The sequence below is a fragment of the Musa acuminata genome, chromosome BXJ3-4, assembly GCF_036884655.1.
Source record: "Musa acuminata AAA Group cultivar baxijiao chromosome BXJ3-4, Cavendish_Baxijiao_AAA, whole genome shotgun sequence".
Taxonomy (NCBI): domain Eukaryota; kingdom Viridiplantae; phylum Streptophyta; class Magnoliopsida; order Zingiberales; family Musaceae; genus Musa; species Musa acuminata.
Window position 1 is genome coordinate 44,441,149 of NC_088352.1, and position 26,642 is coordinate 44,467,790.

Genomic DNA, 26,642 nt, shown 5'->3' on the forward strand with positions numbered 1-26,642 from the left:
ATTTGATGCAGTGCATGCAGGTGTTGATGGTGAGAACCAGACAATATATTACGGATTTGATAACGTCTTCCACACAATCAAGGATTGTTGAATTGAATCCGCGTTAAATTCAAACCGAGAGTTGCGAATACATGGAAATGCAAGCTTCCTTCACTTGCATGTCGACACAGGCTTCCTCTGTTATCATGATTTGGTTTAGCTTCGGACCTCTTGTTGAATCGTACGGCCTCATGATTCTCACATATATATATATATATATATATATATATATATATATATATATATATATATATATATATATATATATATATATATATATTAGAACTGGTCGACACGTTCTTAAGCTAACACATCATTGTTTTGGTGGGTGAGGCCATAAACACAACCGGTATCGTTGGCTAAAACGAGGACTAAGTCAAACTTCACATGCGACGTGTTGTTGACTCCATTCTCCAATCCAGTACAGAGTAACGAAGCGCTTTGATTGCAGCAGTTGCGACTCTCTCTCTCTCTCTCTCTCTCTCTCTCTCTCTCTCTCTCTCTGGTGTTCCTACTTAGAGCGAGCAAGGAGAGACTTCTTTCTGAAATCTTCTGCAGTAGATATGATCCCACAGGTGGAGTACGTCCGTGAGGACCTCGCTATGTTTGGACTCCACATAGGTATTCAAGTACTCAAATGAAAACGTATGCACAGGCTACTCCAATCACAGCAAATCGAACCCCGCCTCCTTAGGAGTAAAAGCACCATCGCCGATCAAGCATCAAATCATCCTATCGTATCCTATCTCCAAGCAGTTGTCCCAATGATAGATCCATATATATATATATATATATATATATATATATACATGCATCTCGTTGCAGGGTGGCATGGAGACTAAAGCTGCCTACTGAACGATGAATGGTGAGTCTTGATGCAGTCGGAACACCACCACATACTGCAGCATTCACAGGGTCAACTGGTGAACAGTTGGAGCAGGTGGGAATTGGGATGGCATAAATACCATCCAGCGGCACCTGTCTGACGTACCCACTTGCTGTGTAGTACTTTCTGGCTGAGCTTATCATGTTTCTTCAATTCGATCAGAAGAAAGGAGGGAAAAACTAACGAGAAGCGCCATGGTTAGAGAAAGACGATAGAGAGAGAGATGGTCAGCGGTGCATATGATTGCCATGGGATTCTCATCATGAGATTTTGCTCCTTTTCTTGTCACCACCTCCAACACGGCAGACCAATCTTTGCGTCTCACCACGCTTATTTCCGGTTGTCCCCTCACCTGACACTTCCATAACTGTGATTTTAAGCCGCATTTATACCAAGATTTGTGTTACAGCCGTCACTTTTGATCTTCTTTTCTCATTCTCTCTCTCTCTCTCTCTCTATATATCAAAGATTTGGTGTTACGGCCGTCACTTTAGAGCTCTGTGCCCTCCTTTTTCTCTATATTTTTTATGTCTTTTTTTTCTTTTAATATATATTTATATATTAAACAATAATATTTTTCAATTATCTACTATCATTATTTTAACCGCTCATGAACATACATATTTAACGATTTAAATTATATTTACACTTGGTTTTTTCCTAATTAGCTCATATATTTAATATTTTACGGATAAACTTTTGAATCCTTAACACACATCTTAGATAAAATCCATCTTCTTACTTTTATCCTTAGAGCAAAAAAAATAATATGGATTGTAACAAGTAATGATCATTTCTTATGCACCATGAGACTAAAATACAGTATTATAATAATTACATAAATATGATGTACTCTATTTTTAGATTTATCATATTTGACTATATTGATGTCAGATTATATAACTAAATGATACTATTTATACTTTATTGATTCTCTTGTCGAATGTCTTGTGGTTTAATTTCTGTTACTATACTGATATCAGATGAATTAAACTATATTATCGGTTAAGACGCCATCAAAACATTAATTAAATGCTTAATATTGTGGTGATGCATTCAAGTATCAGTAAGTCTCCATCTAATTTACTCGCCAGGACTGAAGCGAGGTAGCCAACCAGTTTGGTTCGCCAATCAAAGAAAGTGATATGGCATGCACGGCTTGGTCGTTCTGCAGACGCAAGTCCGGCTAGCCTTGAATTCTTCGCCTTCGTTTGAGCATGTCACTTGGTGAATATAACTGCTGAGGAAGAGTCATGTCGAAGTAGAACATTGGATCCGTATTCTGATTCCTTGGATTTCGCTGGGAAATTAATGTGGGAAGACCTCGAGCACCAGGTGGTCATTTGAGTTCCATGCAAGGACACAGACATCGTATAAGGTTGAAGGTGTACATTCACATGCCTCATCTCTAACGCTTTCTGAGAACATTTATAAGGTCAGCCAAGGAAGAAGAAGAAGATGTAAACCATTTCAAGAGTCGGTACAAGGAGTGCTGTACTTCACCACTTTGTCTAATCTCTCATTTCCATGGTGTTGGACATCGGTTGGTGAGGTGGAATTGATGAGGATTAAATGCATGGGGAGAAACCGGCAAAGGAGCTGGTGTGCAACCGAGGATTGTTAGTGACAGGTGATGGTGGGGGTGGGGTTGTGGGCATCATGAATGGTGGCAGATCACAAGACAAAAAGGAGGGACTGCGCTGCTGGCTCCTGTTCCTTCTTCAATGCCCTCCTCTTTCCTCCCAACACACTGGTAAAGGATGCTGGATTGTGAACCCTCCTGGGTTTGAAGTGGAAGATAACTGTATCTATTGCTTTTCTTTTTGCTCGTTCCCATAGATGGTGGTAAAACAAGGTGGGATATAAGGAGAAATGCATCTTGTTCATGAAATTGTTGATTTATATATCATCCACAAACTAATGACGTCCGATAAAGACAGAAGAGATCAATGCCAAGAGTATTCAAACTATGGAACAGTCTCTAGGAGTGTGTTAATTTATAGTGGAAAGAAATGATCGGTTCTTGTGTAAGATGTGGAATATATACAAGTAGACTCAAAGAAACAGGAATTAATCTTCTTATATGATTATTAATAATTTAGAGGCTTACTCTTGAAGAGCTATCACATATTATATTATTATATTTTTACAAACGACTTAAATGGATAGATTATGGGTTAAACTCAGATATATATTATTTGATTTTTTTGATATTTATCAATGAAGAACTATTTTCTTGATCATCTTTTATAATCTATCCTCCTACAAATATCTTCACGGCTGATATATCAGCCGAGTAAACAACTAATAACGAGAAAGGAAAAAAGAAAACCATCAGAATCATAAGAAGAGATTGCATTGCCTGTTCTTCTTAGAGAGAGAAGTTGTTGGTTTCGGGGCAGAAGCAAGTGTGACAGCATTGCGGTGAATTCTTTTTAAGGTGGTCGTAGGTCCACAGTAGTCAACCATTTCTTTGACCGTTAATAATTTTACTTTTGGAAAGTTATGGCAAGTGAGGAGAGAATGGGAGTAATTGATGGCTTTTGTTGTCTGCCTCACATTGCACTCATCCATCCAATTCAATGGAGTTTTTATCTTTTTGTTCGGTGACAAAGACCACGCACCAAATCTTCCTCAGGTGGTTCCTTTGCGGTCCATCGCCATGTCAGTTCCAGTTCCATTAATCAGCACTACCCCACTAGGTTTGTAGTTGTTCTTTAAGGTATTTTCCTATCTGCTCGAGAAGATGGCCTCTGTTCCCGTTCTGGTGGTTGAGAAATGGCGTTTCGAGTGAGGGGAAGAGCGGGATTAGTAGGAGGGCGGATGGCAGGCAAGTTTTGATCTCTTTTATTTCCCTGGTTATTATCTTCTCCCTCTCTCTCTCTCTCTCGCCCACAGCCATCCACCCACCCACCATCTCGTTCACGTTTCTCAAGGATGGTTTGAGAGGAAAGAATGGGATAGATGATTGAATCCTTCCTCGCCACAGAACAGTCATCTCATCTTGTCTGTCGCTACGTACGTCACAAGAAGAATAATCCCATCCTCACCCACAGTAGTCCTCTCATTTTCACCCTCTTTAATTTGGTAGTAAATTTGCCCTCCCCCTCTCTCTTTCTCTCTCCGTGTATAAATACCATCTATATCTATCCTCCTCTCTCGGTGAGAAGTATCATCTGCTTGAGGCAGTGGCATGTGATCTACTCTGTGTCATGTGGGCTTATCAAAGGGTTGCTCGCAGAGGTGATTGGCATTCTGTCCACCTCCAGCCACATCCATCTCTCATGAACAAGGAGAAGCATACGGATGGAGGTGGGCATCCTGCCAACTGAACTCTGCTAGCTTCTCTTTGTAAAACCCATGTGACATATCTTTCTTGCAACCGAGCACTTGGATCCTTCTCATAGAAGTACACAAAACATGCACTGGAAGGTAAAGTTGAAGATCGAACATATGCGGTCCTTCCACTGGTCTTTTGGGCTTTCTAGTGTTTCATGACCTTACGTTTCCTTTGTTAGCATGAAGGAAGGTCTTCCCTTCTTGGATGCTATCGTATGTCATCGTTGGATGTTGGAATTACATGGGCTGTTTCGATTTGCCTCCGCGCTCCAGGAATGATTACACACGGGATCTTCTAGCTTTGCTTGGTTTTGCTTGTTTCCTCTCTCAGCCATTCCTGTTGATGCTTTACTGGTATTCGTGTGCTAATATTTCAGAAGCGTTCCAATCTCAGATCTGATGTAGGGCGAGAGTGGGAACGAGAGATAGGAAGAAGACACAAGACTATCTCATTGTGAACCCTAATTCCTTTCTATTTTCTCTCTCATGAAAAATATTTCTTTTTTTTCCCTATCCATTTTCTCTCACTGATTTTTTTGGGGTTCTTTTTTACTCGAAAAAGGGGAACAAAATCATTCTTCGATCTTCTTTCTTGCACCACCTTTTGCCATCATAGTGAATTGAACTGTCTCAGGAATGCTGAGATCTTTTCCAGAAATCTTATGTTCATGATCTATTCTTGAAGTTTCAGAAATGTGTTGCAGATATTTAATTTCGTTTTGTTTTTAGCTATTTGTTTCTCGTTGCAATCGCAGATTAAAACTAATTAAAAATGTAACAAAATCACGAACATAAGATCTTGTTTGTTTCTATTTCTTGGTTTCATTGCAGGATTTCAGTAAAATGTAGGATCATCACCACTGTTAGGGTTCTATCATCTTTCACCCATGCTAGAGAGAAACGAATGCTTGACAATGATAAAGGTTTGTTCTTTCTTTTTTCTGTCTAATAGTCGAAGATTATCCTTAAAGAACGAGGAGTACATGTACTCGAACATCGTCTTCCTTATAGTTATGTTTTGATTTGGGTTTTGGATGAACTATTTTGTGCAATTAAAGCTCCATGCATATGCATATATGTCCCTATTCATCATTAGGCTGGTTGAGATAAAAGATAGCATGTGATTTATATTCTTATTTTTGTTTCAGAAAATACAACTTGCCGTGAAAACACACCACATTTCTTCCTATTTGGAAAACAGAAACAGCAAGCTCTTCAATTTCAAAATGACAAGTGCATATCATCATATCATATCATATATATGCGCATCACTCAATTATTTTGGCTTATATGTTTCATTTTCCTTAGAAACCTCAAATGTAAATGCAATCAATATATTCCAGTCTTTTCTTATCTTCTTGTTGAACTTGTGATTCCGAAAACAACATACATGCATTAGATGCTTGATGTTAAGATTCAACCCGGGAGAAGGTGCTGTTCTCATGAGCATTAATGGGTCAAGAGGAAGAGGAAGGCTTGAACAGCTGTAGGACGTTTGATCTTTACCATTTGGCAGTGGAGGGGCATTGAGATCATCATTCTCTTGTGCTAGCATAGTAATCTCTCTTGAAGTTGTCACCTAATAATGAGCTGCTTGAACCGTTCTTGATCCATATTAAGTGGTCAATGTTGCCAGGAGCCTGGGGAGCTCAGAAGGCATTCATTGTTTCAGCCTGCAGCAGCTGCTGAAAGTGAGTTCCAACATGCTTTTGGTGGTGGAATAATTGCTCATAGTTGTCTCTTTGCACAGAAGATGCATCAACCTTCTCTTTCCTACCTTCTTCCCTTATGAGTTGCATCCTGTTGGACCACAAAAACTTATCACATCAGACAATACAATTCTTTTCAGTATACTCATCAGAAAATAATGCTTTCAGGTTGATCTGAAGATGTGGTGTGTCATCTCAAACTGGTAATCCCTCATATGCTCCCCTTATTAGACAGCTTGCCATTTGCAGCATTCTCACCCAAAATATGATATGAGCCACTGACAAATGTAATGAGTTAATTGTGTTGGAATTGTTGCTTTTCGCAAATGGGTATAAGATTCATGGCCATCATACAGATTAATGTTAACTTTCAGCAATTCCTCTATTTATCTTCTTTATATTGTTTTGGATTATGATTCACCATGTAAAAATTACACTAAAAATTTAAATTCCAACCTACCAAAAGGAGTATGCCCCTTTCCAATTCTCATATTTATGGATTTCTTATTTTCATATTGTTCCTAAAACAAGCCCCAGAGCAAGCTGAATCATGCACATAATACTTGGTCCTTATTGTAAAGATACAAGTTAATGGCTTTAATTCAATTGTGCCAATATGAGTGTGTATGAACTCACAATATATACTTGTTAACCTTTTACATGCAAAATCCAAGAAAATAAATTTGACATTTAAATTTAATTATTAGATCTCATTATTTGAGATAATTCAGACATGAACTGTTTGATGCTTTGTTCATCACTCCAATCAAAATACAAATACGCATAAAATTGCAGAGTGTTAATTGTCATGATCATTTGAAATAAATTCTTGCTTCATTGTCACGTAATTGAAGAGGAGATGATGCGAATTTGTGCTCATAGAATCGGATTTATGCTATTTCTCCAGAAATATTTACTTTTTAATATTCCCTGTCTTTTAAGTCCTACTTATTTCTAATATTTGGGATTGTGCAAACTATATATATATATATATATAATACTTTAATCAAACACGTCATTTGCATGTGATCTATAAAGCTTGTCTGCGATTCCTCAATCAAACATCGTTAGACATCGACTTCCAAAATCCAACATGAAATGTGATGGCATAAGCTAAAATTGGGATGGAAAGAGAAAAGATTTGTCAGGAACTATATTTATCAATCCAAATGTGACACTTAAGTTCAAAGAAGTTATTTTCTCCGAGTAAATTATTGCATAAACAAACAAAAATAGTTCGGCTATGGGTCAGCTTCATTTCTATTCCTATCTTAAGGCCGACTGATTCAGTGTAGTTCGATTGGCGAAAGATACATCATCGATGATGAAAGAGTGGTATGGGAGTGTCATTCTGTGACGAAGACCGCAGCGGATCTCCATCGTCCTTGCGTCGCTTGTGATGGTCCCGATCTTGCACGCATCTAAAGGTGCGTGGGTCGCACGGTCTTTCGCTGTCGAGAACCGCCAGATCAGCCGAAAGATTCCCACCACGAGATGGAATCTGATGACAACAATGCATGCGTCCGAAAGATTCCCACCACGAGATGGAATCTGATGAGCGTCCGAAAGATTCGGTGCCTTGGTGGCGCGAGATATATGTATACTTAAGCGGATGAGAGTCAAGAATGCAAGGCTCTTGGACTGTCGCGTTGTGATGGACTACTGGACTTGTTCCGTCCTTGGGCCGTCTCGTCGATAATGGAATCCACTACCATGTCCCCATTGGGAGCACTAGTGTCCATGTAAAACGATGGCGACACAGCTCGCGACACCATGGCGACACCATTGTACACAATTCCGCCTTGCTTGGGACACCGGCTCTCGCTCTCCACGACGCTTTCGCTTCCTGAAGCCGTCACCAACCGCATACCGAGCGTCCACGCCCCGCCAATGTCGTCATTCGCGCGCCATTGCCCCCGCCATTATTCTCCCTTCCCTCCTTATATAGCTCCCCTCCTCTCTCCTCCTCCCTCACGCCCGCCGCCAGCGCCTCCGAGCCCCATCCTGCAATGGGATCCCTCGCCGCCCCGCGGGAAGCTTTGCTGCCCCTCAGCTACCCGCCGGCCCGCCGCGACGAGTCTGTCGTCGATGATTACCATGGCGTCCTTATTGCCGACCCTTACAGATGGTGGGTGAATCCGTGACCCCCGTCCTCTTGCGTAAAAATCGAATCTTTTCGGTTTGGGTGCCTTGTCTTCTGAGGAAGGCCGCTCCTTTAACGGTGCCTCGAGCGCAGGTTGGAGGATCCGGAGTCGGAGGAAGTGAAGGAGTTCGTGGAGAGGCAGGCGAGGCTCACCGACTCGGTGCTGGAGAAATGCGAGGAGAGGGAAAGGCTCCGGCGGCGGATTACGGCGTTGCACGACCACCCGCGGTACGACACGCCTTTTAAGCGCGGTGGGAAGTACTTCTACTTCCACAATACTGGCCTTCAGGCGCAGAGCGTTCTCTATGTTCAGGTAGTTTGGGTTCCGACGGAGGCCAAAACTCTCTCAAAGCCCGAATCTTGGCGAACTATTTTTATGACCCGCGTTCTTGTGTTTCTGTTGCTTGAATTTATCTGCGTTGCAACGAGGAATCTTGTGGCCAACTCAGCATTTCTTTTATGCTTCCCACTATTTCCTTTTGCTCTTTTGCTATGTTTTCCCGAATGGTTCTTGGAGGCGTTAGTATGTGTTCCTACGATCTTGGTTTTTGGTTCTTTCGATGGAATGATTTACATCACACCCGGTTGCTAAGTTTATCTCTGGAGGGCTTCTTGTTAAATCGCATAGCCGTCTCCAAGTTTGCCTTTTTTTGTCATTTTCTTTGCCTTTTAAGCATTCTCTCTCTCTCTTTCTCTGTTTGTTCGAATTGACAGAAAGATTTGGATGGAGAGGCAGAGGTTCTGTTGGATCCGAACAAGCTCAGTGATGATGGCACGGTGGCTCTCACCTTGTCTTCTGTCAGCAAGGATGGCAAGTATTTGGCCTATGGGCTTAGTTCGAGCGGCAGTGATTGGGTTACAGTAAACGTAATGCGGATCGAGGATAAGCAACCTGAGCTTGATACATTATCATGGGTGAGTAAAACAAGCATAGAGGTAGACTCTAGTTTTTGTTTCTTTTTCAGTCTCATATGTGATCACTGATGTGTTCTCCCCTTGTTATAGGTGAAATTCTCATCAATTAGCTGGACAAAAGATGGGAAAGGATTTTTCTATTGTCGATATCCAGCTCCCAGGTAAGCTAGATTTGGTTGATTAATCATTATCCATGTTTATATAACCACAGATTAAAAAAAGGTTCACATGATGATCTTCTTCTGATCGTGTCTAATCTTCAATGTTGATAATCCATAGAGGACATGAATTGGATGCTGGGACTGAGAATAACATTAATCTGAATCATGAGGTCTACTACCATTTCTTGGGCATGGATCAGTCGGAGGATATATTGTGCTGGAGAGATCCTGAGCACCCAAAATATATTTATGGAACTGATGTCACCGATGATGGCAAGGTAATTGCTTCTGGGTTGATTCTCTCTGGTTAACATGATGAATTGTGGAAAACTATTGTTCTGTGCTCATTCATATGCAATTATTGATTCATGCCGCTACTCTGTTACACCTTAATTTTGCCCATAGTTACTGTTGAAATAGATGGACTTGGTTTTGATATTGTATATAAGTCTCCTATATTAGATCCCATAACGAAATCTATCTCTAAATGTTGTAGCATGTTCTGGATGTCTACATGAAAAGAACCTATCCGTAACTACTAGGTATTGCCTACTTGGATGATTTCTTGATCTTATTTTTACGAAGGACGAGTATTACTGCAATCTCGAAAAAAAATTATCAAAACGGTTTCACAATATGTATGTTGTTTTTTTTCATTTTAGTTCTAGTAAATTTGTAATGTTGGAAGATTTTTGCTTGCTAACTGAGCCCTGGATAATTGCTACTTGCAAATTGAGTCATACAATATTTCTCCGCACAATTGTAGAGGACGCAAGTTTCCCAAATCTTTTCAAATGCCGCAAATATGTAATTGTGTGGTTCAATATCAGACAGATGAGCCTTGTTGACCAGATTCCTTTGTTGCTATCTGCAGTATGCTCTTCTGTATATTGAGGAAGGTTGTAATCCTACCAATAAATTGTATTATTGCAAATTGTCCTTGCTTCCACATGGTCTTGAAGGCTTCAAGGGGAGAAATGAAATGCTTCCATTTATCCAACTTGTTGATAATTTTGAAGCACGCTATCTCTTTGTAACAAATGATGACACAAAGTTCACTTTTCTGACAAATAAAGGAGCACCTAGATATAAATTAGTGAGGGTAGACTTCAATGAGCCAGAGTCATGGACTGATGTCCTGCCAGAGGATGACAAAGATGTGCTAGAAACAGCCTCTGCTGTGAACAATAACCAACTTTTGGTAAGTTATCTTCGCGACGTCAAGTATGGTTTGCAGTTGCGAGACCTGGAAACAGGAGCTTTGCTACATGAGATACCTGTAGATATTGGTACTGTCTATGGGATTTCTGGTAAGCGTGAAGATAGTGATGTTTTTATTGGCTTCACTAGCTTCCTGTCTCCAGGAATCATCTACAAGTGTAATTTAGCTGCTGGAGTTCCTGAGATGCAAATTTTCCGAGAAGCTTTTGTTCCTGGTTTTCATCGTGAGGATTTTGAGGTTAAACAGGTGCGCATCATATTCCAATTGTCATTTTTTAAAGCTAATTTTATACTTGTAAAAGTGAAAGTTGGACTTTATAAATCAGATATTAACTGCGACCAGGATTCTACAAATCAAAAAGGCTTTTTTTTTTGTCTTTGTATTTTGAAAAATGGTAATGGTGCTCTTCATATAAGTTCTTTTGTTTATCTTATAAATTATATAATCCCAGCAACTAATCAGAAGTCATAGTTGAACTACTCTTCTATATATGCCTTTTGTGGTTTATGCATATAAAGTTATGATTATGTATTATGGTCAATCAAATTTGTCTTATTCTTTGTTAATTGTGGTTTTTAGGTCTTTGTGTCAAGCAAGGATGACACGAGGATACCCATGTTTATTGTCTCGAAGAAGAACAGTCAACTCGATGGATCACATCCATGTTTATTATATGGCTACGGAGGCTTTAATATTAGCCTAACACCTTCATTTAATGTGACTCGTCTTGTTCTCACAAGGAACTTAGGATTTGTGTTCTGCATAGCCAATATTCGTGGTGGTGGTGAGTATGGAGAAGAGTGGCACAAAGCCGGATCACTGTCAAAGAAACAAAATTGTTTCGATGACTTCATAGCTTCTGCTGAGTTTCTTGTTTCTACTGGTTACACCAATCCGAGACGACTATGCATCGAAGGTAGAAGCAATGGTGGGCTTCTTGTTGCAGCTTGCATGAATCAGGTATGATCCTAATACAACTTTATGTTCCTGTGTTCTATGCTTCATGTTTAATATAATGAACTTGAGATACTATCATTTGTTGGCAGCGACCTGATCTTTTTGGTTGTGTTCTTGCTCATGTTGGTGTGATGGACATGCTCCGATTCCACAAGTTCACTATAGGTTAACCTCTACTTACCCCAGTATTTTCTATGGATATTACGTATATGTTGGCTGTCTTTTCTGATGCAAGTTTTATTCTTGTTCAGGTCATGCATGGACATCTGATTTTGGTTGCTCAGACAACAAAGAAGAATTCCATTGGCTTATTAAGTATAATAACATTTTTTTCTTTCCACAAATTTCTGAATGTTTGTAATGTGTGTTAATTTTATTACAATTGTTAATATTTATCAAGCTATTCAAATCATGATGCTTTATTCACACACATCTTCACTGGTTGCATAGAACGAAGCTCTCTGCTCATTTAGTTATTACACAATGATGCTTGTTTGCCTTCAGGTACTCACCTTTACACAATGTAAAAAGGCCATGGGAGAAAGGTGATAGCCATCGACTTCAGTACCCATCCACCTTGCTGTTGACCGCTGACCATGATGATCGTGTCGTGCCTTTGCATTCACTCAAATTGCTTGCAGTAAGTTCATCTATCTTGTCTTTTTGGTTTCAGCATTTCGATAGCGTTCCATGTTTCCACTTTCTGCATTCTTGTTGTACTGCATGACATGCTATGCCCGTTGAAAGTAGTAGAGGTATGAATACATGTCTCCAAATTTAGTGACTGGAAAATTCTCTAAGATCATTGAAGAAATTCCCACATAAATCTTTCTATATTCTGCAACTCAGCAAATCAAGATCTTGTCACAGTGACTACAAGTAGCAGATGGAACAGCAGAAACAATGTAAAGTAAAAGATAAAGCAAGGGTTGCCCAGATCATTGTTGCTCTCCAGTATTAAGATTGCATGTGTTTACTTGAATCAATGTTGTTGACACTTTGCCTCTGCTTATCATGTTGCATCTCTTCTATATCTTCGACATCAACTGGTAAAATTTGTTTTCTCTTCTTGTTCAAGACCATGCAATATGTTCTCTGCACAAGTCTCGGCAGCAGTCCACAGAGCAACCCGATCATCGCCCGCATCGAGCGAAAGGGAGGTCATGGAGCTGGCCGTCCGACCCAGAAAATGGTCCCATTCTTAACCTACTTCACAACTTGCAGAGTTTATCGAAGCCTTTTCTAATGGTGATGTTCTTTTCTGGTAGATTGATGAAGCTGCCGACCGCTATAGCTTCGCGGCCAAGGTGATGGAGCTCTCATGGACCGATTAAGCTCGATGTGGAACATGAGATTAAGTAGTTTAACACGAAAAGAGGCTCTTCTTTTCTACTTTTCTTCTATTCTGATAATATGAAAAGCTTCCTGTAATGTTTTACACGAGTAATATGGCTGTTTGTATCTGTCATGCATGTATCAGTTTTGTGTCTTTATACGGTATCTGTACTGCAATGCACTCATTATAGCATGTATATGTAAAAAAGAAATTTTAACGGATAAAAGAAGGTATTTTATCAAAAAATATTCACTATTGGTTTTTTAGATATTATTATTTGTAATCCCTCTTTACTATTTACAATCTCATTTAAAAAATTATTAATATTTTAAAAAATCCCTTTATAAATGGATGTAAATATTTTTTTTCTTCTTTCTTTTCTTATTCATTTTCCTCCTAGAACGGTAATATCGAGGGGTCGACAAGTGGCATCGCATAAGCAACATCAATAGCGACCATCATTGGTGAGACAAAATCGAGCGGGATGAAATTGATGTGAGGGAAAAAAAAAAGTAAAATTGATAATATTAAGATTGTAATAGTAAAATAATATTTTTTTATTATTTATTTAAGAGTTGTTAATCATCTTAAAATTATGGCTAGATAGTTTGGAGGAAGTTTGAGTTGTTTTATTGAAAGTTTCCTAAGTTATATTCAAAATTGAATTAAGTTACGTTCGATCACATAATATATCTAAAAAACTCTTTAATTTTGGCAATTAATTATCATAAAAAATTTTAAAAATAAAAAATATTAATCATCTTAGAACCACCTCCTAATAATTTTATGAAAGTTTGAGTCAGTTTAGTAGAAGTTACAAAGTTACACTCAGATCATTGTATCAATCCAAAAGATTTTAAATTTTAATATTTAATTATCATAATTTTTAAAATAAAAATAAAAATATTATATTCTGAAAATTATATTTTAGTTATTTTGTGAAAGTTTAAGTTGATTTAACAAAAAATTAATCGGTTATACTCGAATTATTGTTGATCATAGAATTTATATTTGATTGATTAGCTTTTTATCGTTTATAAAAAAAAGTATGATCTAATATAAAAAAGAATATGGGAAGTGAAATCACGTGAAAAAGCGATTTTTCCTGATAAAATGAAATAAATTGGAGGCATGTGAGGCCACTAGACATAAGCCACGCTGGCACGTTAATATTGGGCGACACTCCCACTTCACACGGTTTTGTTCCGTGTCTGGGATGTGACTCGGAGATGTTTTGGTACGAGGCGTTGTCGTAACGATATGACGAGTGGCAGTCGGAACGAACGGCTGGATCGTTAGGATCGGAGGATTTGCGTAGTGTGGGTTGGATGGGAATCCAACCCACGCTCCCACCCGACTCCCGCTCATTTTGTTCCACTAGAAAGAAGAAAACAAAAAGCAAAAAGCAAAAACAAAAAACCAAAAGCAAAACATACATCGTTCTGCCCTGTGGTTCTAATCCTAAAATTCGGGATCTCGATTCGTAGGCAACAAAGAAAATTGTTCCCCGGGAGCCTGCGATCTATCAATCTCGAGGCGGCTGCGGAAGCAGGCGATCGGTCGGCGATGCCGAAGAAGATGGGCGTAAACACGAAAGCGGAGGCCGCGCGCGCCCGTCGGAGCGCTGCAGAGGCGGATCGCAAGGACCGCGCGGCCAAGGAGAAGGATGAACAATACTGGCGCGAGGCGGAGGGTTCCAAGACCCGCGCAGCCAAGAAACGTGAGGACGAGACAGAGAAGCGCGCCGAGGCCGCCGCCCGCCGGGCCGAGAATCGCAAGCTCGCCGAGCAGGAGCAGCGGGAGATCGACGCCGCCGGCCGCAAGCCTGACCGCAAGGCCGCCCGCGTTTCCATCCCCGTACCCAAGGTCACCGAGGCCGAGCTCCAGCGCCGCCGTGAGGCGGAACGGCAGCGCATCCTTCAGAACGCTGAGGTCGCCAAGAAGCAGCAGAGCCGGTCCGCCGATGAGGAGGAGTACGACCGGATCGTGATGGTGGAGAACACCAATAGGGACGACTCTGTCATCGAGGCCCATTCGGTGGAGGACGCCATTGCCCGAATGGCCCTCTCCGAACCAGCGCTGCCTACCGATCGTCACCCTGAGAGGAGGCTCAAGGCTTCTTTCAAGGTATTTCTTTCTCTTCTAATAATTTTCGCCATATGATTTTTCTTCCTCTATCGGTGACAGTCAATAAAACCCTAACTATTTTGTTGGAGTAGACGATAAATCACCCTAATAGACATTACGCGGAATCATCGGACGCTATACTGATGGGAACCCTAATAAATTTGTGGTCGTTGATTTTTTGTTTTTCTTTTCCCAGATAAATTGGAGATATATTCCCTCTGGTTTATATCTAGGAAATCATCTGATATTAATCTTTATAAAAATTTGGCAAATCCAGCAACCATGTCTGTTCCTTTCATAAATATCTCACGGGTTTTTGCTTCGAACCAAGCAATTCTTTACCCTCGTAGGTTTTCTTTTTAACCATAGTATTTTAGAGCTAGTTCTGATATTAGCATTATAGAGGGTTAAAGTTGATTATATATGTGTGTTATTGTTTCTTGTTTGTAGTTCATAATCCATTGTTATCACTATCTAATCCTTTTCTCTTCGTGCATTTATAGCATCCAACTCTTGGAACTTTGATAAATATCAGGATATGACCTATAGAAGCAAATTGATGCGGCTTAATGTTTCATGTTAAATTTGTATTATGTTAGGTTCAGAGTTCCTGGAATGGTCTTGCTATCTGTGATACTTTACCGCTTTAAGTTCACTGGCTTGCATACTTTTATGTGAATATTGCCAAATTGGATAGCTATAAATAAGTATGCATCGTCTCCACAGTGGAGTACATTTGTCTTACCTTCTAACTTGCTCTCTTTAAACTTCACATTGTGTTCTTTTTCTCATTTATTGTGATCTAATATTCTGCTCATATATGCAACACGATCCTCAAAGCTCTAAGATCTGGTGCAACAACTTAAGACCCTCATTTGTGATTAGCACAACTACAAGTTTACTTTTAGATCCAAATTTAACAAAATTGAACTATAGCACAAGTTCTAGGTGACTTGGATCCTTGGATCAGTAACTGATGGAAAATTGAGGGAACATTTAGATCTATCATTGGTGCAAAAAGCAGAAACGTCAACCCAAATACCTTCGGAATGGTGATGAACTTAGATTTTAGCTGGATTGAACTTTGTTTCTTAGCATCGTATCTTTTTCTTTTCTTTAGAATAGTGTTGGCACTTAGATTTTTGGTTTTGCAAATGTCATAAATTGCTACATGGTAACATATTTTAATGTTTACTTAATTTTTCGAAATTATTTAAAACGGAAAAGGAAGTCATATGTAAAATGTGAAAAGGCATATAGGGTTTGATTGAAGATTTCAAGTTTTGATTTAGGTTTTTATCTCTACGAGGAAGTTCAAGCTTGATTGGAAAATCTACAAAAAATGAAAGCCTAATGCTAATTACATATTGTCTAAAAAGATTTTATATTCCAAGTTTGGAAGACCAGTCTTCTCCAATTCGGAGCCAGCTAATGTCATCTATTATGTTTCTAAACTCTCCTCTTTTTCCCTACCATTATGCCTTTCATTCTTCACTATTTTAATAAGACCTAAGGCCTAAAGTCCCAATGACATTGTTGGCTGTTACAGTGCTGCAGACTTGACCTTCACAAAAAAAATGTCTGTTGGTTCATATTTATGCTTTTTTATAATGAATTGTTTTCATAAATGGGATTGACTTTGTTTCGCATATTTTCTCTCTAACATTCCTAGATACTGATCGTTGTATATTTTTTAAGCTTGTTATGTTTCATTGGGTCGCAATTGGTATGTATGTGTTTTTCACTAGGGTCTTGCAGCTACTTATGCTGGTCATCACACTTTGTTCATGCTCAGGGATCTGTTCCTCTAATGGTTCACCATAAGAGTTTGTTTACATTTTGCTGAAGAGTCATTATGTCTGCAGGAAATAAAAAATTCATTTGATTGGTGTTCAATAAAATTGTTTCTTAACATGTATACATACAGGCTTTTGAAGAAGCAGAACTTCCCAAATTGAAGGAAGAGAAACCAGGTCTGACCCTCAATCAGTACAAGGATATGATATGGAAGCTCTGGAAGAAATCCCCTGACAATCCCCTCAACCAGGTATCCTCCCAGATCAATGTTCTTCATATCCTGACCTAATGAAGGATGGGTTCCCGTTGGTGCATGCATCAGTTTGTATGCATATATCTCGAGTTAGATGATATTCTTGTGGCAAGATTTGCTATTTTGAAATGTTCAGTTAAAATGATGTCACATGTATGTATGAAATAGAGTCATAAAGATCTTTATCGTCAAAGTATATAGAAACAGGAAACCACTTATGTACATAGAAACTTAAGGAATTCACATGTATTTATGAAGTCATGTAACATAATACATTTATTAACACAACTAAGGTATGTTGGAAGTTTGTGGTTGTATATGTCAATATAGGTTGTATACAAGCCTGGATTTTGGTTGCCACAGCAGTTTAACCAAATGGTGGGCCCTGATTCATGACATGGGCTCAATGGGGAGGGAGGGAGGGAGGGAGGAAGAGGAGAGAGAGGGCACTTTTATCTACAATCCTAGGATCCTATCCTTGATTCTCTTTGCCACAGGTCTTATTATGCAGCACCAAACTGCTCTTGTTGTGATTAGGAGGGATCCCTCTTTAAGTACTATAATCTGAGATGTTGTTCTAATGTTGACAACCAATTGACGAGTCATTTATAGTTTGTAATTGAAACGTAAAAGCTTATGAACTTTTCTAAGCTGCATCAACTAATGAGAAGATGGAACCTTTGGTTTTTTTTGGTCTATGCATATGTTTAAGCTGCATCAACTAATAATATTAACACATTTCTTAAAAATTTTCATTATGAATTTGCACATTCTGTAAACCATTTTTCAGCAGACGAGGCACTGATGACCTTAATTTGTCGATGCAGGCTGCTACTGAGTGACCGCATGCAACTTTCAATCAAACAATTGCAGGTTAGTTTTTATGTTTTGCTCTCTATTACTGTTTGTCATTGCATTTATTAATATCCTGGTCAAAAAAAAGATGCACGTTTACGGTCCATTGAAACAGATAATGGAGGTGCAAGTTAATTCCAGTTGCTGTCTCTTCAAGTACGGATGGTTCTGTTGATAATATGCAGTGCGAGTACCAGTATTGTATACTAAAAGAGCAATAGATCTTGAGACAATTAAGACAAACTACAGATTATTTTTCTTTGTCAACACTTGGATGTTGCAGAATTCTAGTACTTCGATATCGTTGGATTGCATACCTTCCCATCGAGCAACATGCCATTCTGCAGTGTTAATTAAACACGCTGAGGTACCTTCAAATTTTGATGCACATTTGTTAAATGAATAGTAGTTTGTTAAGAATCAGCAGTCAATTTACTTCCACCTATCGTAGAGGTCGTTGCCCCCGACGCTGAAGAAGAAAAGAGACTTCGCCAGTGCGGCGGATGCAGACTCATCTCCCATTCTTGCAGTGAGGTTTGCAACAACTGTCTCGCAGTCCTTTTATCTGTTCCGCCATGGCGATGACATCTCCCCTCTTGGCATCATTCATAGTCACTACAATCCAAGACGAACATAAGTATTGCTCACTGAGTTATAATTTGTTACATAAATACACCAAGAACTGCAGGAGTCGCGGAAATCTATGACAAGCCAAGTGGACTCCATCCTGTAAAAAGCCAACGTTGTCAGCTAGCATGCCATTGCGGAGTCAGCATGATACAAGCTTCAAACATAGGGCTGCGAAGATCGGGGTTGGTTTTGCAACGATTTGAGTGCTATTAAACATGGAAGCATTTCATACCACACAAATTCACATAAAATAAAAAAAATATTCTATATATGCTCTCATTATTGGGACTAATTATATATTAGATAGTCCTGTTTAACATTTCGATTCTTATATTTAAAAAAATTATATTGGTATCTTTATAATTACGAAAGTAAAACAGCTATGTCTATTTACTTTAACTTAATTAATTTTATCAACTAAAATATGAAAATAAAAGGTAAAAATATAATCTTAACATTTTAATTAGTGATGATAAACGATGGTATTATTAGGGACTATTGGTCACTACTATGTAATTGCGTTGGAATTCAAACAAATGGTGGTGGCCGCTAGGTGAATATGGTGACCACCTCGTCACTAACTCATTGGGCGGATGGAAAGTTAAGATTGTTGGAGCTCCTATCACTCCTCCGTTGCCCCATCAATTTTAGCATAAGCATGAAAAAGGGGATATGGGAGCTTATTAGAAGAGTTCTATTCACCACGGTTATTATCGACTAGGAAAGAAAACTTTAGATGGCTAGTAGGCAAACAATTGTCGAACTCCCAACGAATATATTCAACGATGGTAGAAAAATGTGAGTCTCCGAATTTGACATTGAGTTTGTTGTCAAACTTATCATCGATGCAGTTGTCAAACGGCCCTCAATGATATCGTCTGCGACAACCGACGTCATCCGTTACCACCAATTAAAACATTAAAATTATATTTTTATGTTTTTATCGGTAAAACCGATTATATGTAAATAGACTTAAATATTTTACTTTCGTAACTATAGATATACTTACGTAACTTTTTATTGTATAAAGAGTGGGATGCTAATCGTAACTAACTATTGAAAAATCTATAATTAACCCCCATTGTTAACATGAAAAGTATATCTTGCAATGGAGCAATTCTGGTCCATATCTTGCAATGGTGTACAAGAAAGTATATCTTGTTGTTTGAAGAAATTATTAGTCCATGATACCAAGATATATATAAAATATGATTTGTATAAATTAAGATGGATTGCGTCAACCTTCTAAAATTGGCATGATCGGAGATATTGTTCTATTCAAAATATAGTAGGAAAAATGAGTGTCGGCATGCTCACTGGAGTAGCATAATTGAGGTTTGCATGACATCCGAAAGAGACATTCTACCGTAATTGAGACAGACAGCATCGGCAGATCCAACTGGCGATTAAATTGTTTATATTTCATTTTGGATTTAAGTTCTCAGATAAGCAATTTAGGATCCTTTTATTGAAAGAAGAGTACGATTCAGAAGCCATGATTGTGTTCAGATCATGCAGAGCACTCTGCAATATGCAGCCCATTGCTCAAGTTGTGTTCACCAACGTCTCCATGTTGATGGGGCTGGCAAACAATGGCGTCCCCCGAAATGACATTTCAACTGTCACTTTGTATGCGGCTTGGGTGGAGTGAACGCCATCCCAGAAGAAGTACTGCCCGCGGTCTCTGCAGTATGTGGAGCTCGCCGTGCATGGCGAGCAGCATGCAGCTTTCACCTCCGAGAACCCTTCAGAGACGAGCACGTTTCGTTAAGGCAACACGTTTGACCTTATGCTTGATCGGTGACGGTGTTTTATCGAGACGCAGATGCTCACCGAAGGCGAGGGGGTTGGAGAAGACTCGAGCAGTAATCTCGTACAGATCCCCAAAGGAGTACTTGAATCCCTGTAAAGAGATGCTGAGCTCCTCCAGCAGAGCCTTGGTCGCAGTTTTGAAGCGCAGAGAGAGATCGTTTAGATCCTGGTTGCAGTCCCCTGAAGGAGTCGAGCTCCTACGGTCCGGCGTACATCCGATCAATCCCGTTCCTATGACTGCAAACTTGCGCGCTCCGAGATCGTATAGTGTCTGTCATTGCGCTAGTCGCATTGGAGCAAGCACACAATTTACATCCTCAAATTCCTTCCGATTTAGATCAGGCACTACCTTGAGTTGATCTCTGAACTTGCTGATGACGGTGGCGACGATTTGATCCTTGGGACGGCCGAAGGAAGACTGGAGAAAGAGATCGTTGCTCCCTACCCTGAAGAAGAAGAGAGACTCGGCCAAGAAGGCGGAAGCGGTCTGGTTTCCCATTCTTGTTCTTAGCTCCGAAGCGACCCTCTCGAAATCCCTGATCTGTGCCGACAAGGAGATGACACCTCGTCCCTGGCAATCACACCAAGCAACTCGACAGTGTGAACTCCCCACCAGGTGCCGTGAAATAACACTACGTGTGAATCTTAACTGTGCTGTCGAGGATTCCTGCTCCGGCGGACGCAAAATTCACGCCTTTCGTCATCTGCACGCCGCTGGAGACAGCGAGGAACGGTGGGGGGCTCGTCGCAAGCCCCATGGCTTGGGCTTTGGAACGGTTTACGGCAAGCATGCAAGTCAGATTACCCATGCAAACAGAAGAAAGAAACTGGAGATTCTATCGAATGATTACCTACGTAGTCGACGGAGTTGAAGCCATTGGTGAACCTGCCGGTCGGAGTTCTACCGGGATAGTCGATTCCATAAGGAAGGAAGTTGGCCTTTGGCGCACCGGGCAAGAAGTTATTGTTGCCGACATCGGTGGTGGAGTCTCCGAAGGCGTACAGTGCAGCCGAGTTAGCAACTATGCTTTGCCTGGAGAGAATTACTGAGAGAAGTATGAGCAGGAAAGCGGTCATCTTCTTCCTCACTGGAACAGACTTCAGGGTAAGGCTCTGTCCTCCATAGACACTTATTTCCTTGCGTATATGTGGAATCAATCTTGTATGCCAGTGGGTACATTACTTGTTTATGGTAGAACAAGACAAAGACTTGGCTCACAAGTTGAGACGACTAGCTAGAGAAAAATCTCAAGATCCAATCGAAATCCTCCACACATTTTATTGGTTATCTTCTCCCCTTCTGAAATTGATCCTGGCAAATTATTGTGGGGCATAATTGGTCAGCTATATTCTTCATGTGTGGTTCCATCAACACTAACACACAGTGACAGGTAGAGACCCTCAATTGTTTCTTTATTTTTCGGGCTAGGAAGGAAGGAGGAGCAAAGACAGCTCCAAGCAGACACAAATTGATTGGTTTCCTGTTCTTGTGAGGCTGGCATCAATATTAATCTGCAACCTCACGGAGATGCCATCTAATCCCTGACATTATCAAGTGATAATATTCTACCAAAACCTCTCCTTACAGGACAGAAGATGTATATATTAAATTTGCATGCCATTAGTAACAGAGACGAAAGATGTCAGGCTCATTGCTAGCAATGAAGGAAGATAGAAGAAACAGATGAGAGACAGGTGAAAGCAACTGCATGTCTCATTTCAGTATAGTTCACAACCTTCCAACTCAAATATAACATCATCTATAATTTGGCAGCACATTGTCCATACAAAGCTACTTAAGCTGGCTATACATCAGATCATGGAATCCCTGTTTGCATCACAAACTTAAACAAGGTCTCACAGTGTTCTTTTTGGAACTTGTAAAGCTATATAATGTGCTTTGCAGGATCTCACATTTGCAGCTAGTTTAATTCACAGAGGTGATTCTTAATTCACATCCACCACCAACTGCCTAAAATTGATTGGACTGGCAAATCGTTGAGATCCATAGTAGATGGCCACTCCTGCAAGCTTGGATGTTGCATGTGTTGGATGCAAGAGGTCCCAGAACAGGTAACGATGGCGTTCGGAGCAGTAGGTAGCATTTGGGGTGCATCCTGATTCGCCATTAAATTTTCCGGCTCCACAGCATGCAGTTTTGATCTCCTTGTAACCTGCAGATATCCGAACACAACGCGATTACATACATATGCAGATTTGATTATTGATCCAGTTCGAGTTTTCAGCCAGTGGTGTTCTTCTTGGATTCCATCCAAACTTGTTATGATACTGCAAACAAGAAAATTGTGGTTATGTGCATATATAGTTATATACCAAGTGCTGCAGGGTTTCTTATTATGCCAGACACCACCGCATAAGAACTTCCAACAGAGTACTTCATCCCTTTCAATGTTGAGCTAAGTCTGTGCATCAGCAACTTCACAGCTTCGTTGAACCCCACAGACATTTCATTCAAGATGTCCAGGCAGTCACCTGTAGGATTTAGGCTTCTTGGATATGGGCAGCATCCGATCGGTGGGACATCAACTATCCCAAATTTCCTTGCTCCGAGAACATACAATGCCTGCAATGTTAATTTCAGGATCATCATCCTTCGATAGGTCCATATATGTATGTAATAGGATGCAGGGAAAGAGAGAGATGACCTTTAGATGGTTCTCATACTCCGAGACAAGAGCACCAATAAATCGAACTTTCTCGGTAGCATTCGGAGAGCTGTTTTTCGTAAAATAGGCAAATATGTCATTGCCACCGCTGCTGATAAGGAAGATAGATTTAGACAGCAAACGATACGTAGGCTCAGAAGCAATTTGTGCCACAATATTCGATCGTATCGTAGAGAAATATTGAATTTGCTTTGTCATGGTAATGGTGCTTCCCTGATGCATTTGTCAGAAACAGATCCCTGGTGATTATTAAGGAACTGAGACTTCAAACTGAGGGTTCAAAGGATCATGCTTACAGTCGAGTCCAGAATTCCTGATCCTCCCGAAGCAAAATTTACACCTTTTAGTCCTCTCAAGATTTGGTGATTGGTCTTATTTGTAAGGGAGAGGAATGGTGGAGGGCTCCTCCTGAAGCCCATATGGTTGGCTGAACGAACACAAGATGGAAGAGGATAGTTAATGTGTCCCATATAGAGAAAAATGTACATGACGATTATTTCCATTAGGCAAATCAAACTCTTGCATTGCTTGAAAGATTTCTAATAGGAACTATTTAACTTGTTCTTTTTGCAGATGCCACTTCTTGATGCCCTTTTGACCACCCTTTACGATTCAGCCATCGTTAGACCATTCGATTAGATCGTCACCTAAATATCCACACCATTTCTTGTAGCTAATGCAAACTTCCTGTGGAGAGAATGGGGATGGGCAAAGTTTATACAGCATGGCTTACCTAAGAAGTCAATACCATTGTAGCCATTGCTGAACCTCCCTGTGGGCCTCGAGAAAGGGAAGTCGACGCCGTTGTGGGGGAAGTTGGCCTTGGCGTTGCTCCCCGGCAAGTAGTTGTTGTTGCCGACGTCGGCCGTCGAGTCACCGAAGACGTAGATCGCCGGAACCTTGGCAGCTTCAGATCCTGCAAATGCAAGCGCAGCAGCAACCGGCAGGAGATGGAGGAGGTGAAGTGGGAAAGGAGGAACTTTCATGGTGAAAGCCAGATGGCTGATCTCCAAGCGCTTGGAGTTGCCACCGATCAAAGGAGTGGCTCTTCTATAGACTTTTTGGCTGGGCCATGAAGGACACGGTGATTCAGTACCTTTGAGCAAAGCAAGGCAATATGGACAAAACTAAAGTAGAGTGGGACGACAGTAGTGGCTTTGAAGGTGGTGTCTGTCACTCAATCGATTGCACCGTAATATATATTAGCATCTACAAACCCACGCTTATCAGGTGGCATTTGGCTCTTAAACTATTACAAAGCAAGGATCTCTAGTGTCAAAAGTTGCATCATGGGCCGCTTAAAGCGATGGGATATCTTCTCCAAGAACGATGTGAGGATCTGCTTTGGTAGATTCAACTCACCTTTAGAGACAGAAATAACACCAAAGCTTTCTAGTAGAAATAAAGATGGTTGAACTTTAACTGCTGTTCTGCCGGTCGTCTCTTGGCACTGTAGCAACTAAAGGATTGGTTTGGAGCCATTGCCTGCAACTGACGCAGCCTGAGAGAAGATGATGCTCGCCTTGCATGACTCTGGACCTCTCCATCTATACATGTGAGCTTGAAATTATTGCCTCCATGAGGTGACAGCCTCTGCGCTGCCAAAGCAGGTAATGTTTTGCTCGGAAACTGTGCAGTCTGGGCTTTCAATCGAGTAGCCTCCTTCAAGTAGGAGACTCAGTGGAAAGATTTAAAAGCTCTCTTGTGATATAGTTGGAAGCATGACAGCATATTTCAGACTATTATTATAACAAAATTAGCAAAAAGGAAAAGAGATGACACTTATGAAAAGCTTCCCACATAATTGATTGAAACTATAGAGCCTAACTGGTAGCTTTGTATAATGACAAGAAGCAGAAAAGTGTATCTAATTTTATCAAGAAAAGAAAATGGATGGTTTAGGAGAGTTGATGAATCATACGCCTTCCATGATCTATACGAAAAAGATGCGTGCACCAACCACAATGGGACTCCTGACACAGTCTTTTACTTCGGCCTGCCGGACTCGAATGCTTTTGATAACTCGTGATGGACGGTGGCGAGATAGCGTGACTTGAAAGGTGGCACAATTAGATGTCAGAAAAGCTGAATCTTTTTTTTATATATATATTTTTTAATTCGGCTTATCAATCATCTTCAGTTTTGTTTTCAGTGTTGTTTCTTTATCTCTCTTGGCTGAGCAAGTCAATCATCTGGAACTTTAGGTTGTGAGATTGTCTCCTCAAGTATCAGCTCGAGAAAGCAGCAACAGCAGAAACCATCACAACATGTTCTAATCCATGAGAAATATAGAATCTGGATGCTTAATTTTAATCCCTTGAGAAGTTAAACAGAAATTTAGTCAGACTGATTAAAAGTCAGCTTTGGATTTAAGACCGTAAACCTGTCCATGAGACACGACAGTCAATATCGAAAAAATGACAAACAACATAAGAATATTGAAGAAATGACGAGCAACATCATAACTAGAAATGACAAACAACACAATAACGTCGAAGAAGTGACAAGCAACACTACAAGTCATGAGAAAATTGACATTACAAACAGACAAAAAATTAGATCATATACATATATATATATATATATATATATATATATATATATATATAATATAAAAAATTTACATAGTAATATCAATATAATAAAATTAATTATAAAAAATTCTAATAGATATTCTTTTTGGAGTCTCATCATTTTCTATTATATAATATCTCAGAAGATAGGATATTAATCCTATCATTGACCCTCTCAAATACAAGTAAGTCATACATCTTAAAAATATATATAATGAAGGGATCGTTGATAAAATAATGTAAAAGATGACATGATTCAGGAAAAGATTGTAATATAAATAATATGATACCATCCGAAAGGAAGAATAAAATTGATTACTAGGAAATGTAAGATTATAATGCATATAATAAAAAGATATATATTTCAAAATTGTAGTATAAATAAAGTAAATAAAGTCACTAATAAATAAATAAAATATGAAAAAGCTATAATTATAAGATATTTGTGTTGATTTATAAAAATTTAACATCTAAGATAGACATATAAATTATTCATCATCGGTTAAACGTCACATTTGATTTTTATTTGAGTATAATTATTTACTTGAGACGAATAATACTTCTTCTCTTTCAAAAAATATCATTGAACGGATCCCGAGGTAAAACTCACTAGAAACGAAAAATATACAATGCATGCTTTTTTTTTGTTTATATAACAATGAGTTACATTATAAAGTAATTTTATACTATATATAAGAAAATTATCTTATATTCTTCATATGATCTTAGTCTAATAAGAAATAAGCGATGACTATATTTGATAACTCAAATTTCTGATGTCATGTATATATATAATATAATAAATGACATCAATAAATCGATATCTAAATATATCCATAAAATATCCAACATATTCCAAATTTGACAAATCCTCGAATTAAAGTTTTGATGAGCATAAAGCTATAGAAGTATCTAAGAACTTATTGATCCAAAAGATTATACTATTTTTTATATAATCTTTGAGACTGAAAGTATATATGGACAAATTAAGATAATGGATTCACCGTACACATCTTAGGAGGAGAATAATTAACTTCGAGACATGACAAAAGATATGATGTCCCTTAAACCATTACACTATTATCGATAATCAACGGTCGGCTTAGTTGGCTTGAAAAGATTTTGATATTTATAATAGTAAATACCTTATTATTTTATTGCTTATGTATTTTAATTATTATCAATAGATGTAGAAAAAATA

The 26,642-nt window shown here is 39.3% G+C and overlaps 4 protein-coding genes and 1 long non-coding RNA gene across 5 annotated transcripts; 3 read left to right on the forward strand and 2 right to left on the reverse strand.

The window, feature by feature from the left end:
• The first annotated feature begins 3,628 nt into the window (after positions 1 to 3,628).
• LOC135635262 (uncharacterized) lies at positions 3,629 to 6,326 on the forward strand. Its single transcript, XR_010495577.1, has 2 exons — positions 3,629 to 4,357; positions 4,444 to 6,326. It is a non-coding gene; the product is annotated as an uncharacterized LOC135635262 (long non-coding RNA).
• A 1,569-nt stretch (positions 6,327 to 7,895) lies between these two features.
• Positions 7,896 to 12,834, forward strand: LOC103982704 (uncharacterized). Its single transcript, XM_018824209.2, has 12 exons — positions 7,896 to 8,101; positions 8,210 to 8,429; positions 8,831 to 9,031; positions 9,122 to 9,192; positions 9,311 to 9,470; positions 10,067 to 10,660; positions 10,994 to 11,374; positions 11,461 to 11,536; positions 11,623 to 11,686; positions 11,876 to 12,011; positions 12,450 to 12,563; positions 12,640 to 12,834. Exons 1-12 carry the CDS (start codon positions 7,983 to 7,985, stop codon positions 12,703 to 12,705), a joined length of 2,202 nt encoding a protein of 733 aa, XP_018679754.2. The 5' UTR covers positions 7,896 to 7,982; the 3' UTR covers positions 12,706 to 12,834.
• A 1,280-nt stretch (positions 12,835 to 14,114) lies between these two features.
• LOC103982703 (uncharacterized) lies at positions 14,115 to 18,053 on the forward strand. The gene is made up of 4 exons (XM_009399696.3): positions 14,115 to 14,834; positions 16,762 to 16,881; positions 17,712 to 17,757; positions 17,855 to 18,053. Exons 1-3 carry the CDS (start codon positions 14,274 to 14,276, stop codon positions 17,724 to 17,726), a joined length of 696 nt encoding a protein of 231 aa, XP_009397971.3. The 5' UTR covers positions 14,115 to 14,273; the 3' UTR covers positions 17,727 to 17,757; positions 17,855 to 18,053.
• A 1,762-nt stretch (positions 18,054 to 19,815) lies between these two features.
• LOC103982701 (GDSL esterase/lipase At4g16230-like) lies at positions 19,816 to 21,345 on the reverse strand. The gene is made up of 5 exons (XM_065149982.1): positions 21,033 to 21,345; positions 20,832 to 20,947; positions 20,531 to 20,752; positions 20,203 to 20,452; positions 19,816 to 20,114 (listed from the first exon to the last, which is right to left on the reverse strand). The coding sequence occupies exons 1-5, from the start codon at positions 21,256 to 21,258 to the stop codon at positions 19,915 to 19,917; spliced, it is 1,014 nt and encodes a 337-aa protein (XP_065006054.1). The 5' UTR covers positions 21,259 to 21,345; the 3' UTR covers positions 19,816 to 19,914.
• A 532-nt stretch (positions 21,346 to 21,877) lies between these two features.
• On the reverse strand, positions 21,878 to 24,040 carry LOC135637314 (GDSL esterase/lipase At5g55050-like). The gene is made up of 5 exons (XM_065149981.1): positions 23,602 to 24,040; positions 23,165 to 23,295; positions 22,848 to 23,081; positions 22,516 to 22,765; positions 21,878 to 22,355 (listed from the first exon to the last, which is right to left on the reverse strand). The coding sequence occupies exons 1-5, from the start codon at positions 23,852 to 23,854 to the stop codon at positions 22,129 to 22,131; spliced, it is 1,095 nt and encodes a 364-aa protein (XP_065006053.1). The 5' UTR covers positions 23,855 to 24,040; the 3' UTR covers positions 21,878 to 22,128.
• Between the last annotated feature and the right edge of the window lie 2,602 nt (positions 24,041 to 26,642).

What these genes read in the sequence shown, in the direction of transcription:
- LOC103982704 (XM_018824209.2), top strand. Translation starts at nt 7,983, where the DNA reads ATGGGATCCCTCGCCGCCCCGCGGGAAGCTTTGCTGCCCCTCAGCTAC. An exon ending in AGAGCGTTCTCTATGTTCAG is followed by an intron (nt 8,430 to 8,830) that starts GTAGTTTGGGTT and finishes TCGAATTGACAG; the next exon opens with AAAGATTTGGATGGAGAGGC. An exon ending in GCCGTCCGACCCAGAAAATG is followed by an intron (nt 12,564 to 12,639) that starts GTCCCATTCTTA and finishes CTTTTCTGGTAG; the next exon opens with ATTGATGAAGCTGCCGACCG.
- LOC103982703 (XM_009399696.3), top strand. Translation starts at nt 14,274, where the DNA reads ATGCCGAAGAAGATGGGCGTAAACACGAAAGCGGAGGCCGCGCGCGCC. An exon ending in GGCTCAAGGCTTCTTTCAAG is followed by an intron (nt 14,835 to 16,761) that starts GTATTTCTTTCT and finishes GTATACATACAG; the next exon opens with GCTTTTGAAGAAGCAGAACT.
- LOC103982701 (XM_065149982.1), bottom strand. Translation starts at nt 21,258, where the DNA reads ATGACCGCTTTCCTGCTCATACTTCTCTCAGTAATTCTCTCCAGGCAA. An exon ending in AGTTCAGAGATCAACTCAAG is followed by an intron (nt 20,453 to 20,530) that starts GTAGTGCCTGAT and finishes GCGCAATGACAG; the next exon opens with ACACTATACGATCTCGGAGC. An exon ending in CTCCAACCCCCTCGCCTTCG is followed by an intron (nt 20,115 to 20,202) that starts GTGAGCATCTGC and finishes TCGTCTCTGAAG; the next exon opens with GGTTCTCGGAGGTGAAAGCT.
- LOC135637314 (XM_065149981.1), bottom strand. Translation starts at nt 23,854, where the DNA reads ATGAAAGTTCCTCCTTTCCCACTTCACCTCCTCCATCTCCTGCCGGTT. An exon ending in CAATGGTATTGACTTCTTAG is followed by an intron (nt 23,296 to 23,601) that starts GTAAGCCATGCT and finishes GTGTTCGTTCAG; the next exon opens with CCAACCATATGGGCTTCAGG. An exon ending in AGTATGAGAACCATCTAAAG is followed by an intron (nt 22,766 to 22,847) that starts GTCATCTCTCTC and finishes TTAACATTGCAG; the next exon opens with GCATTGTATGTTCTCGGAGC.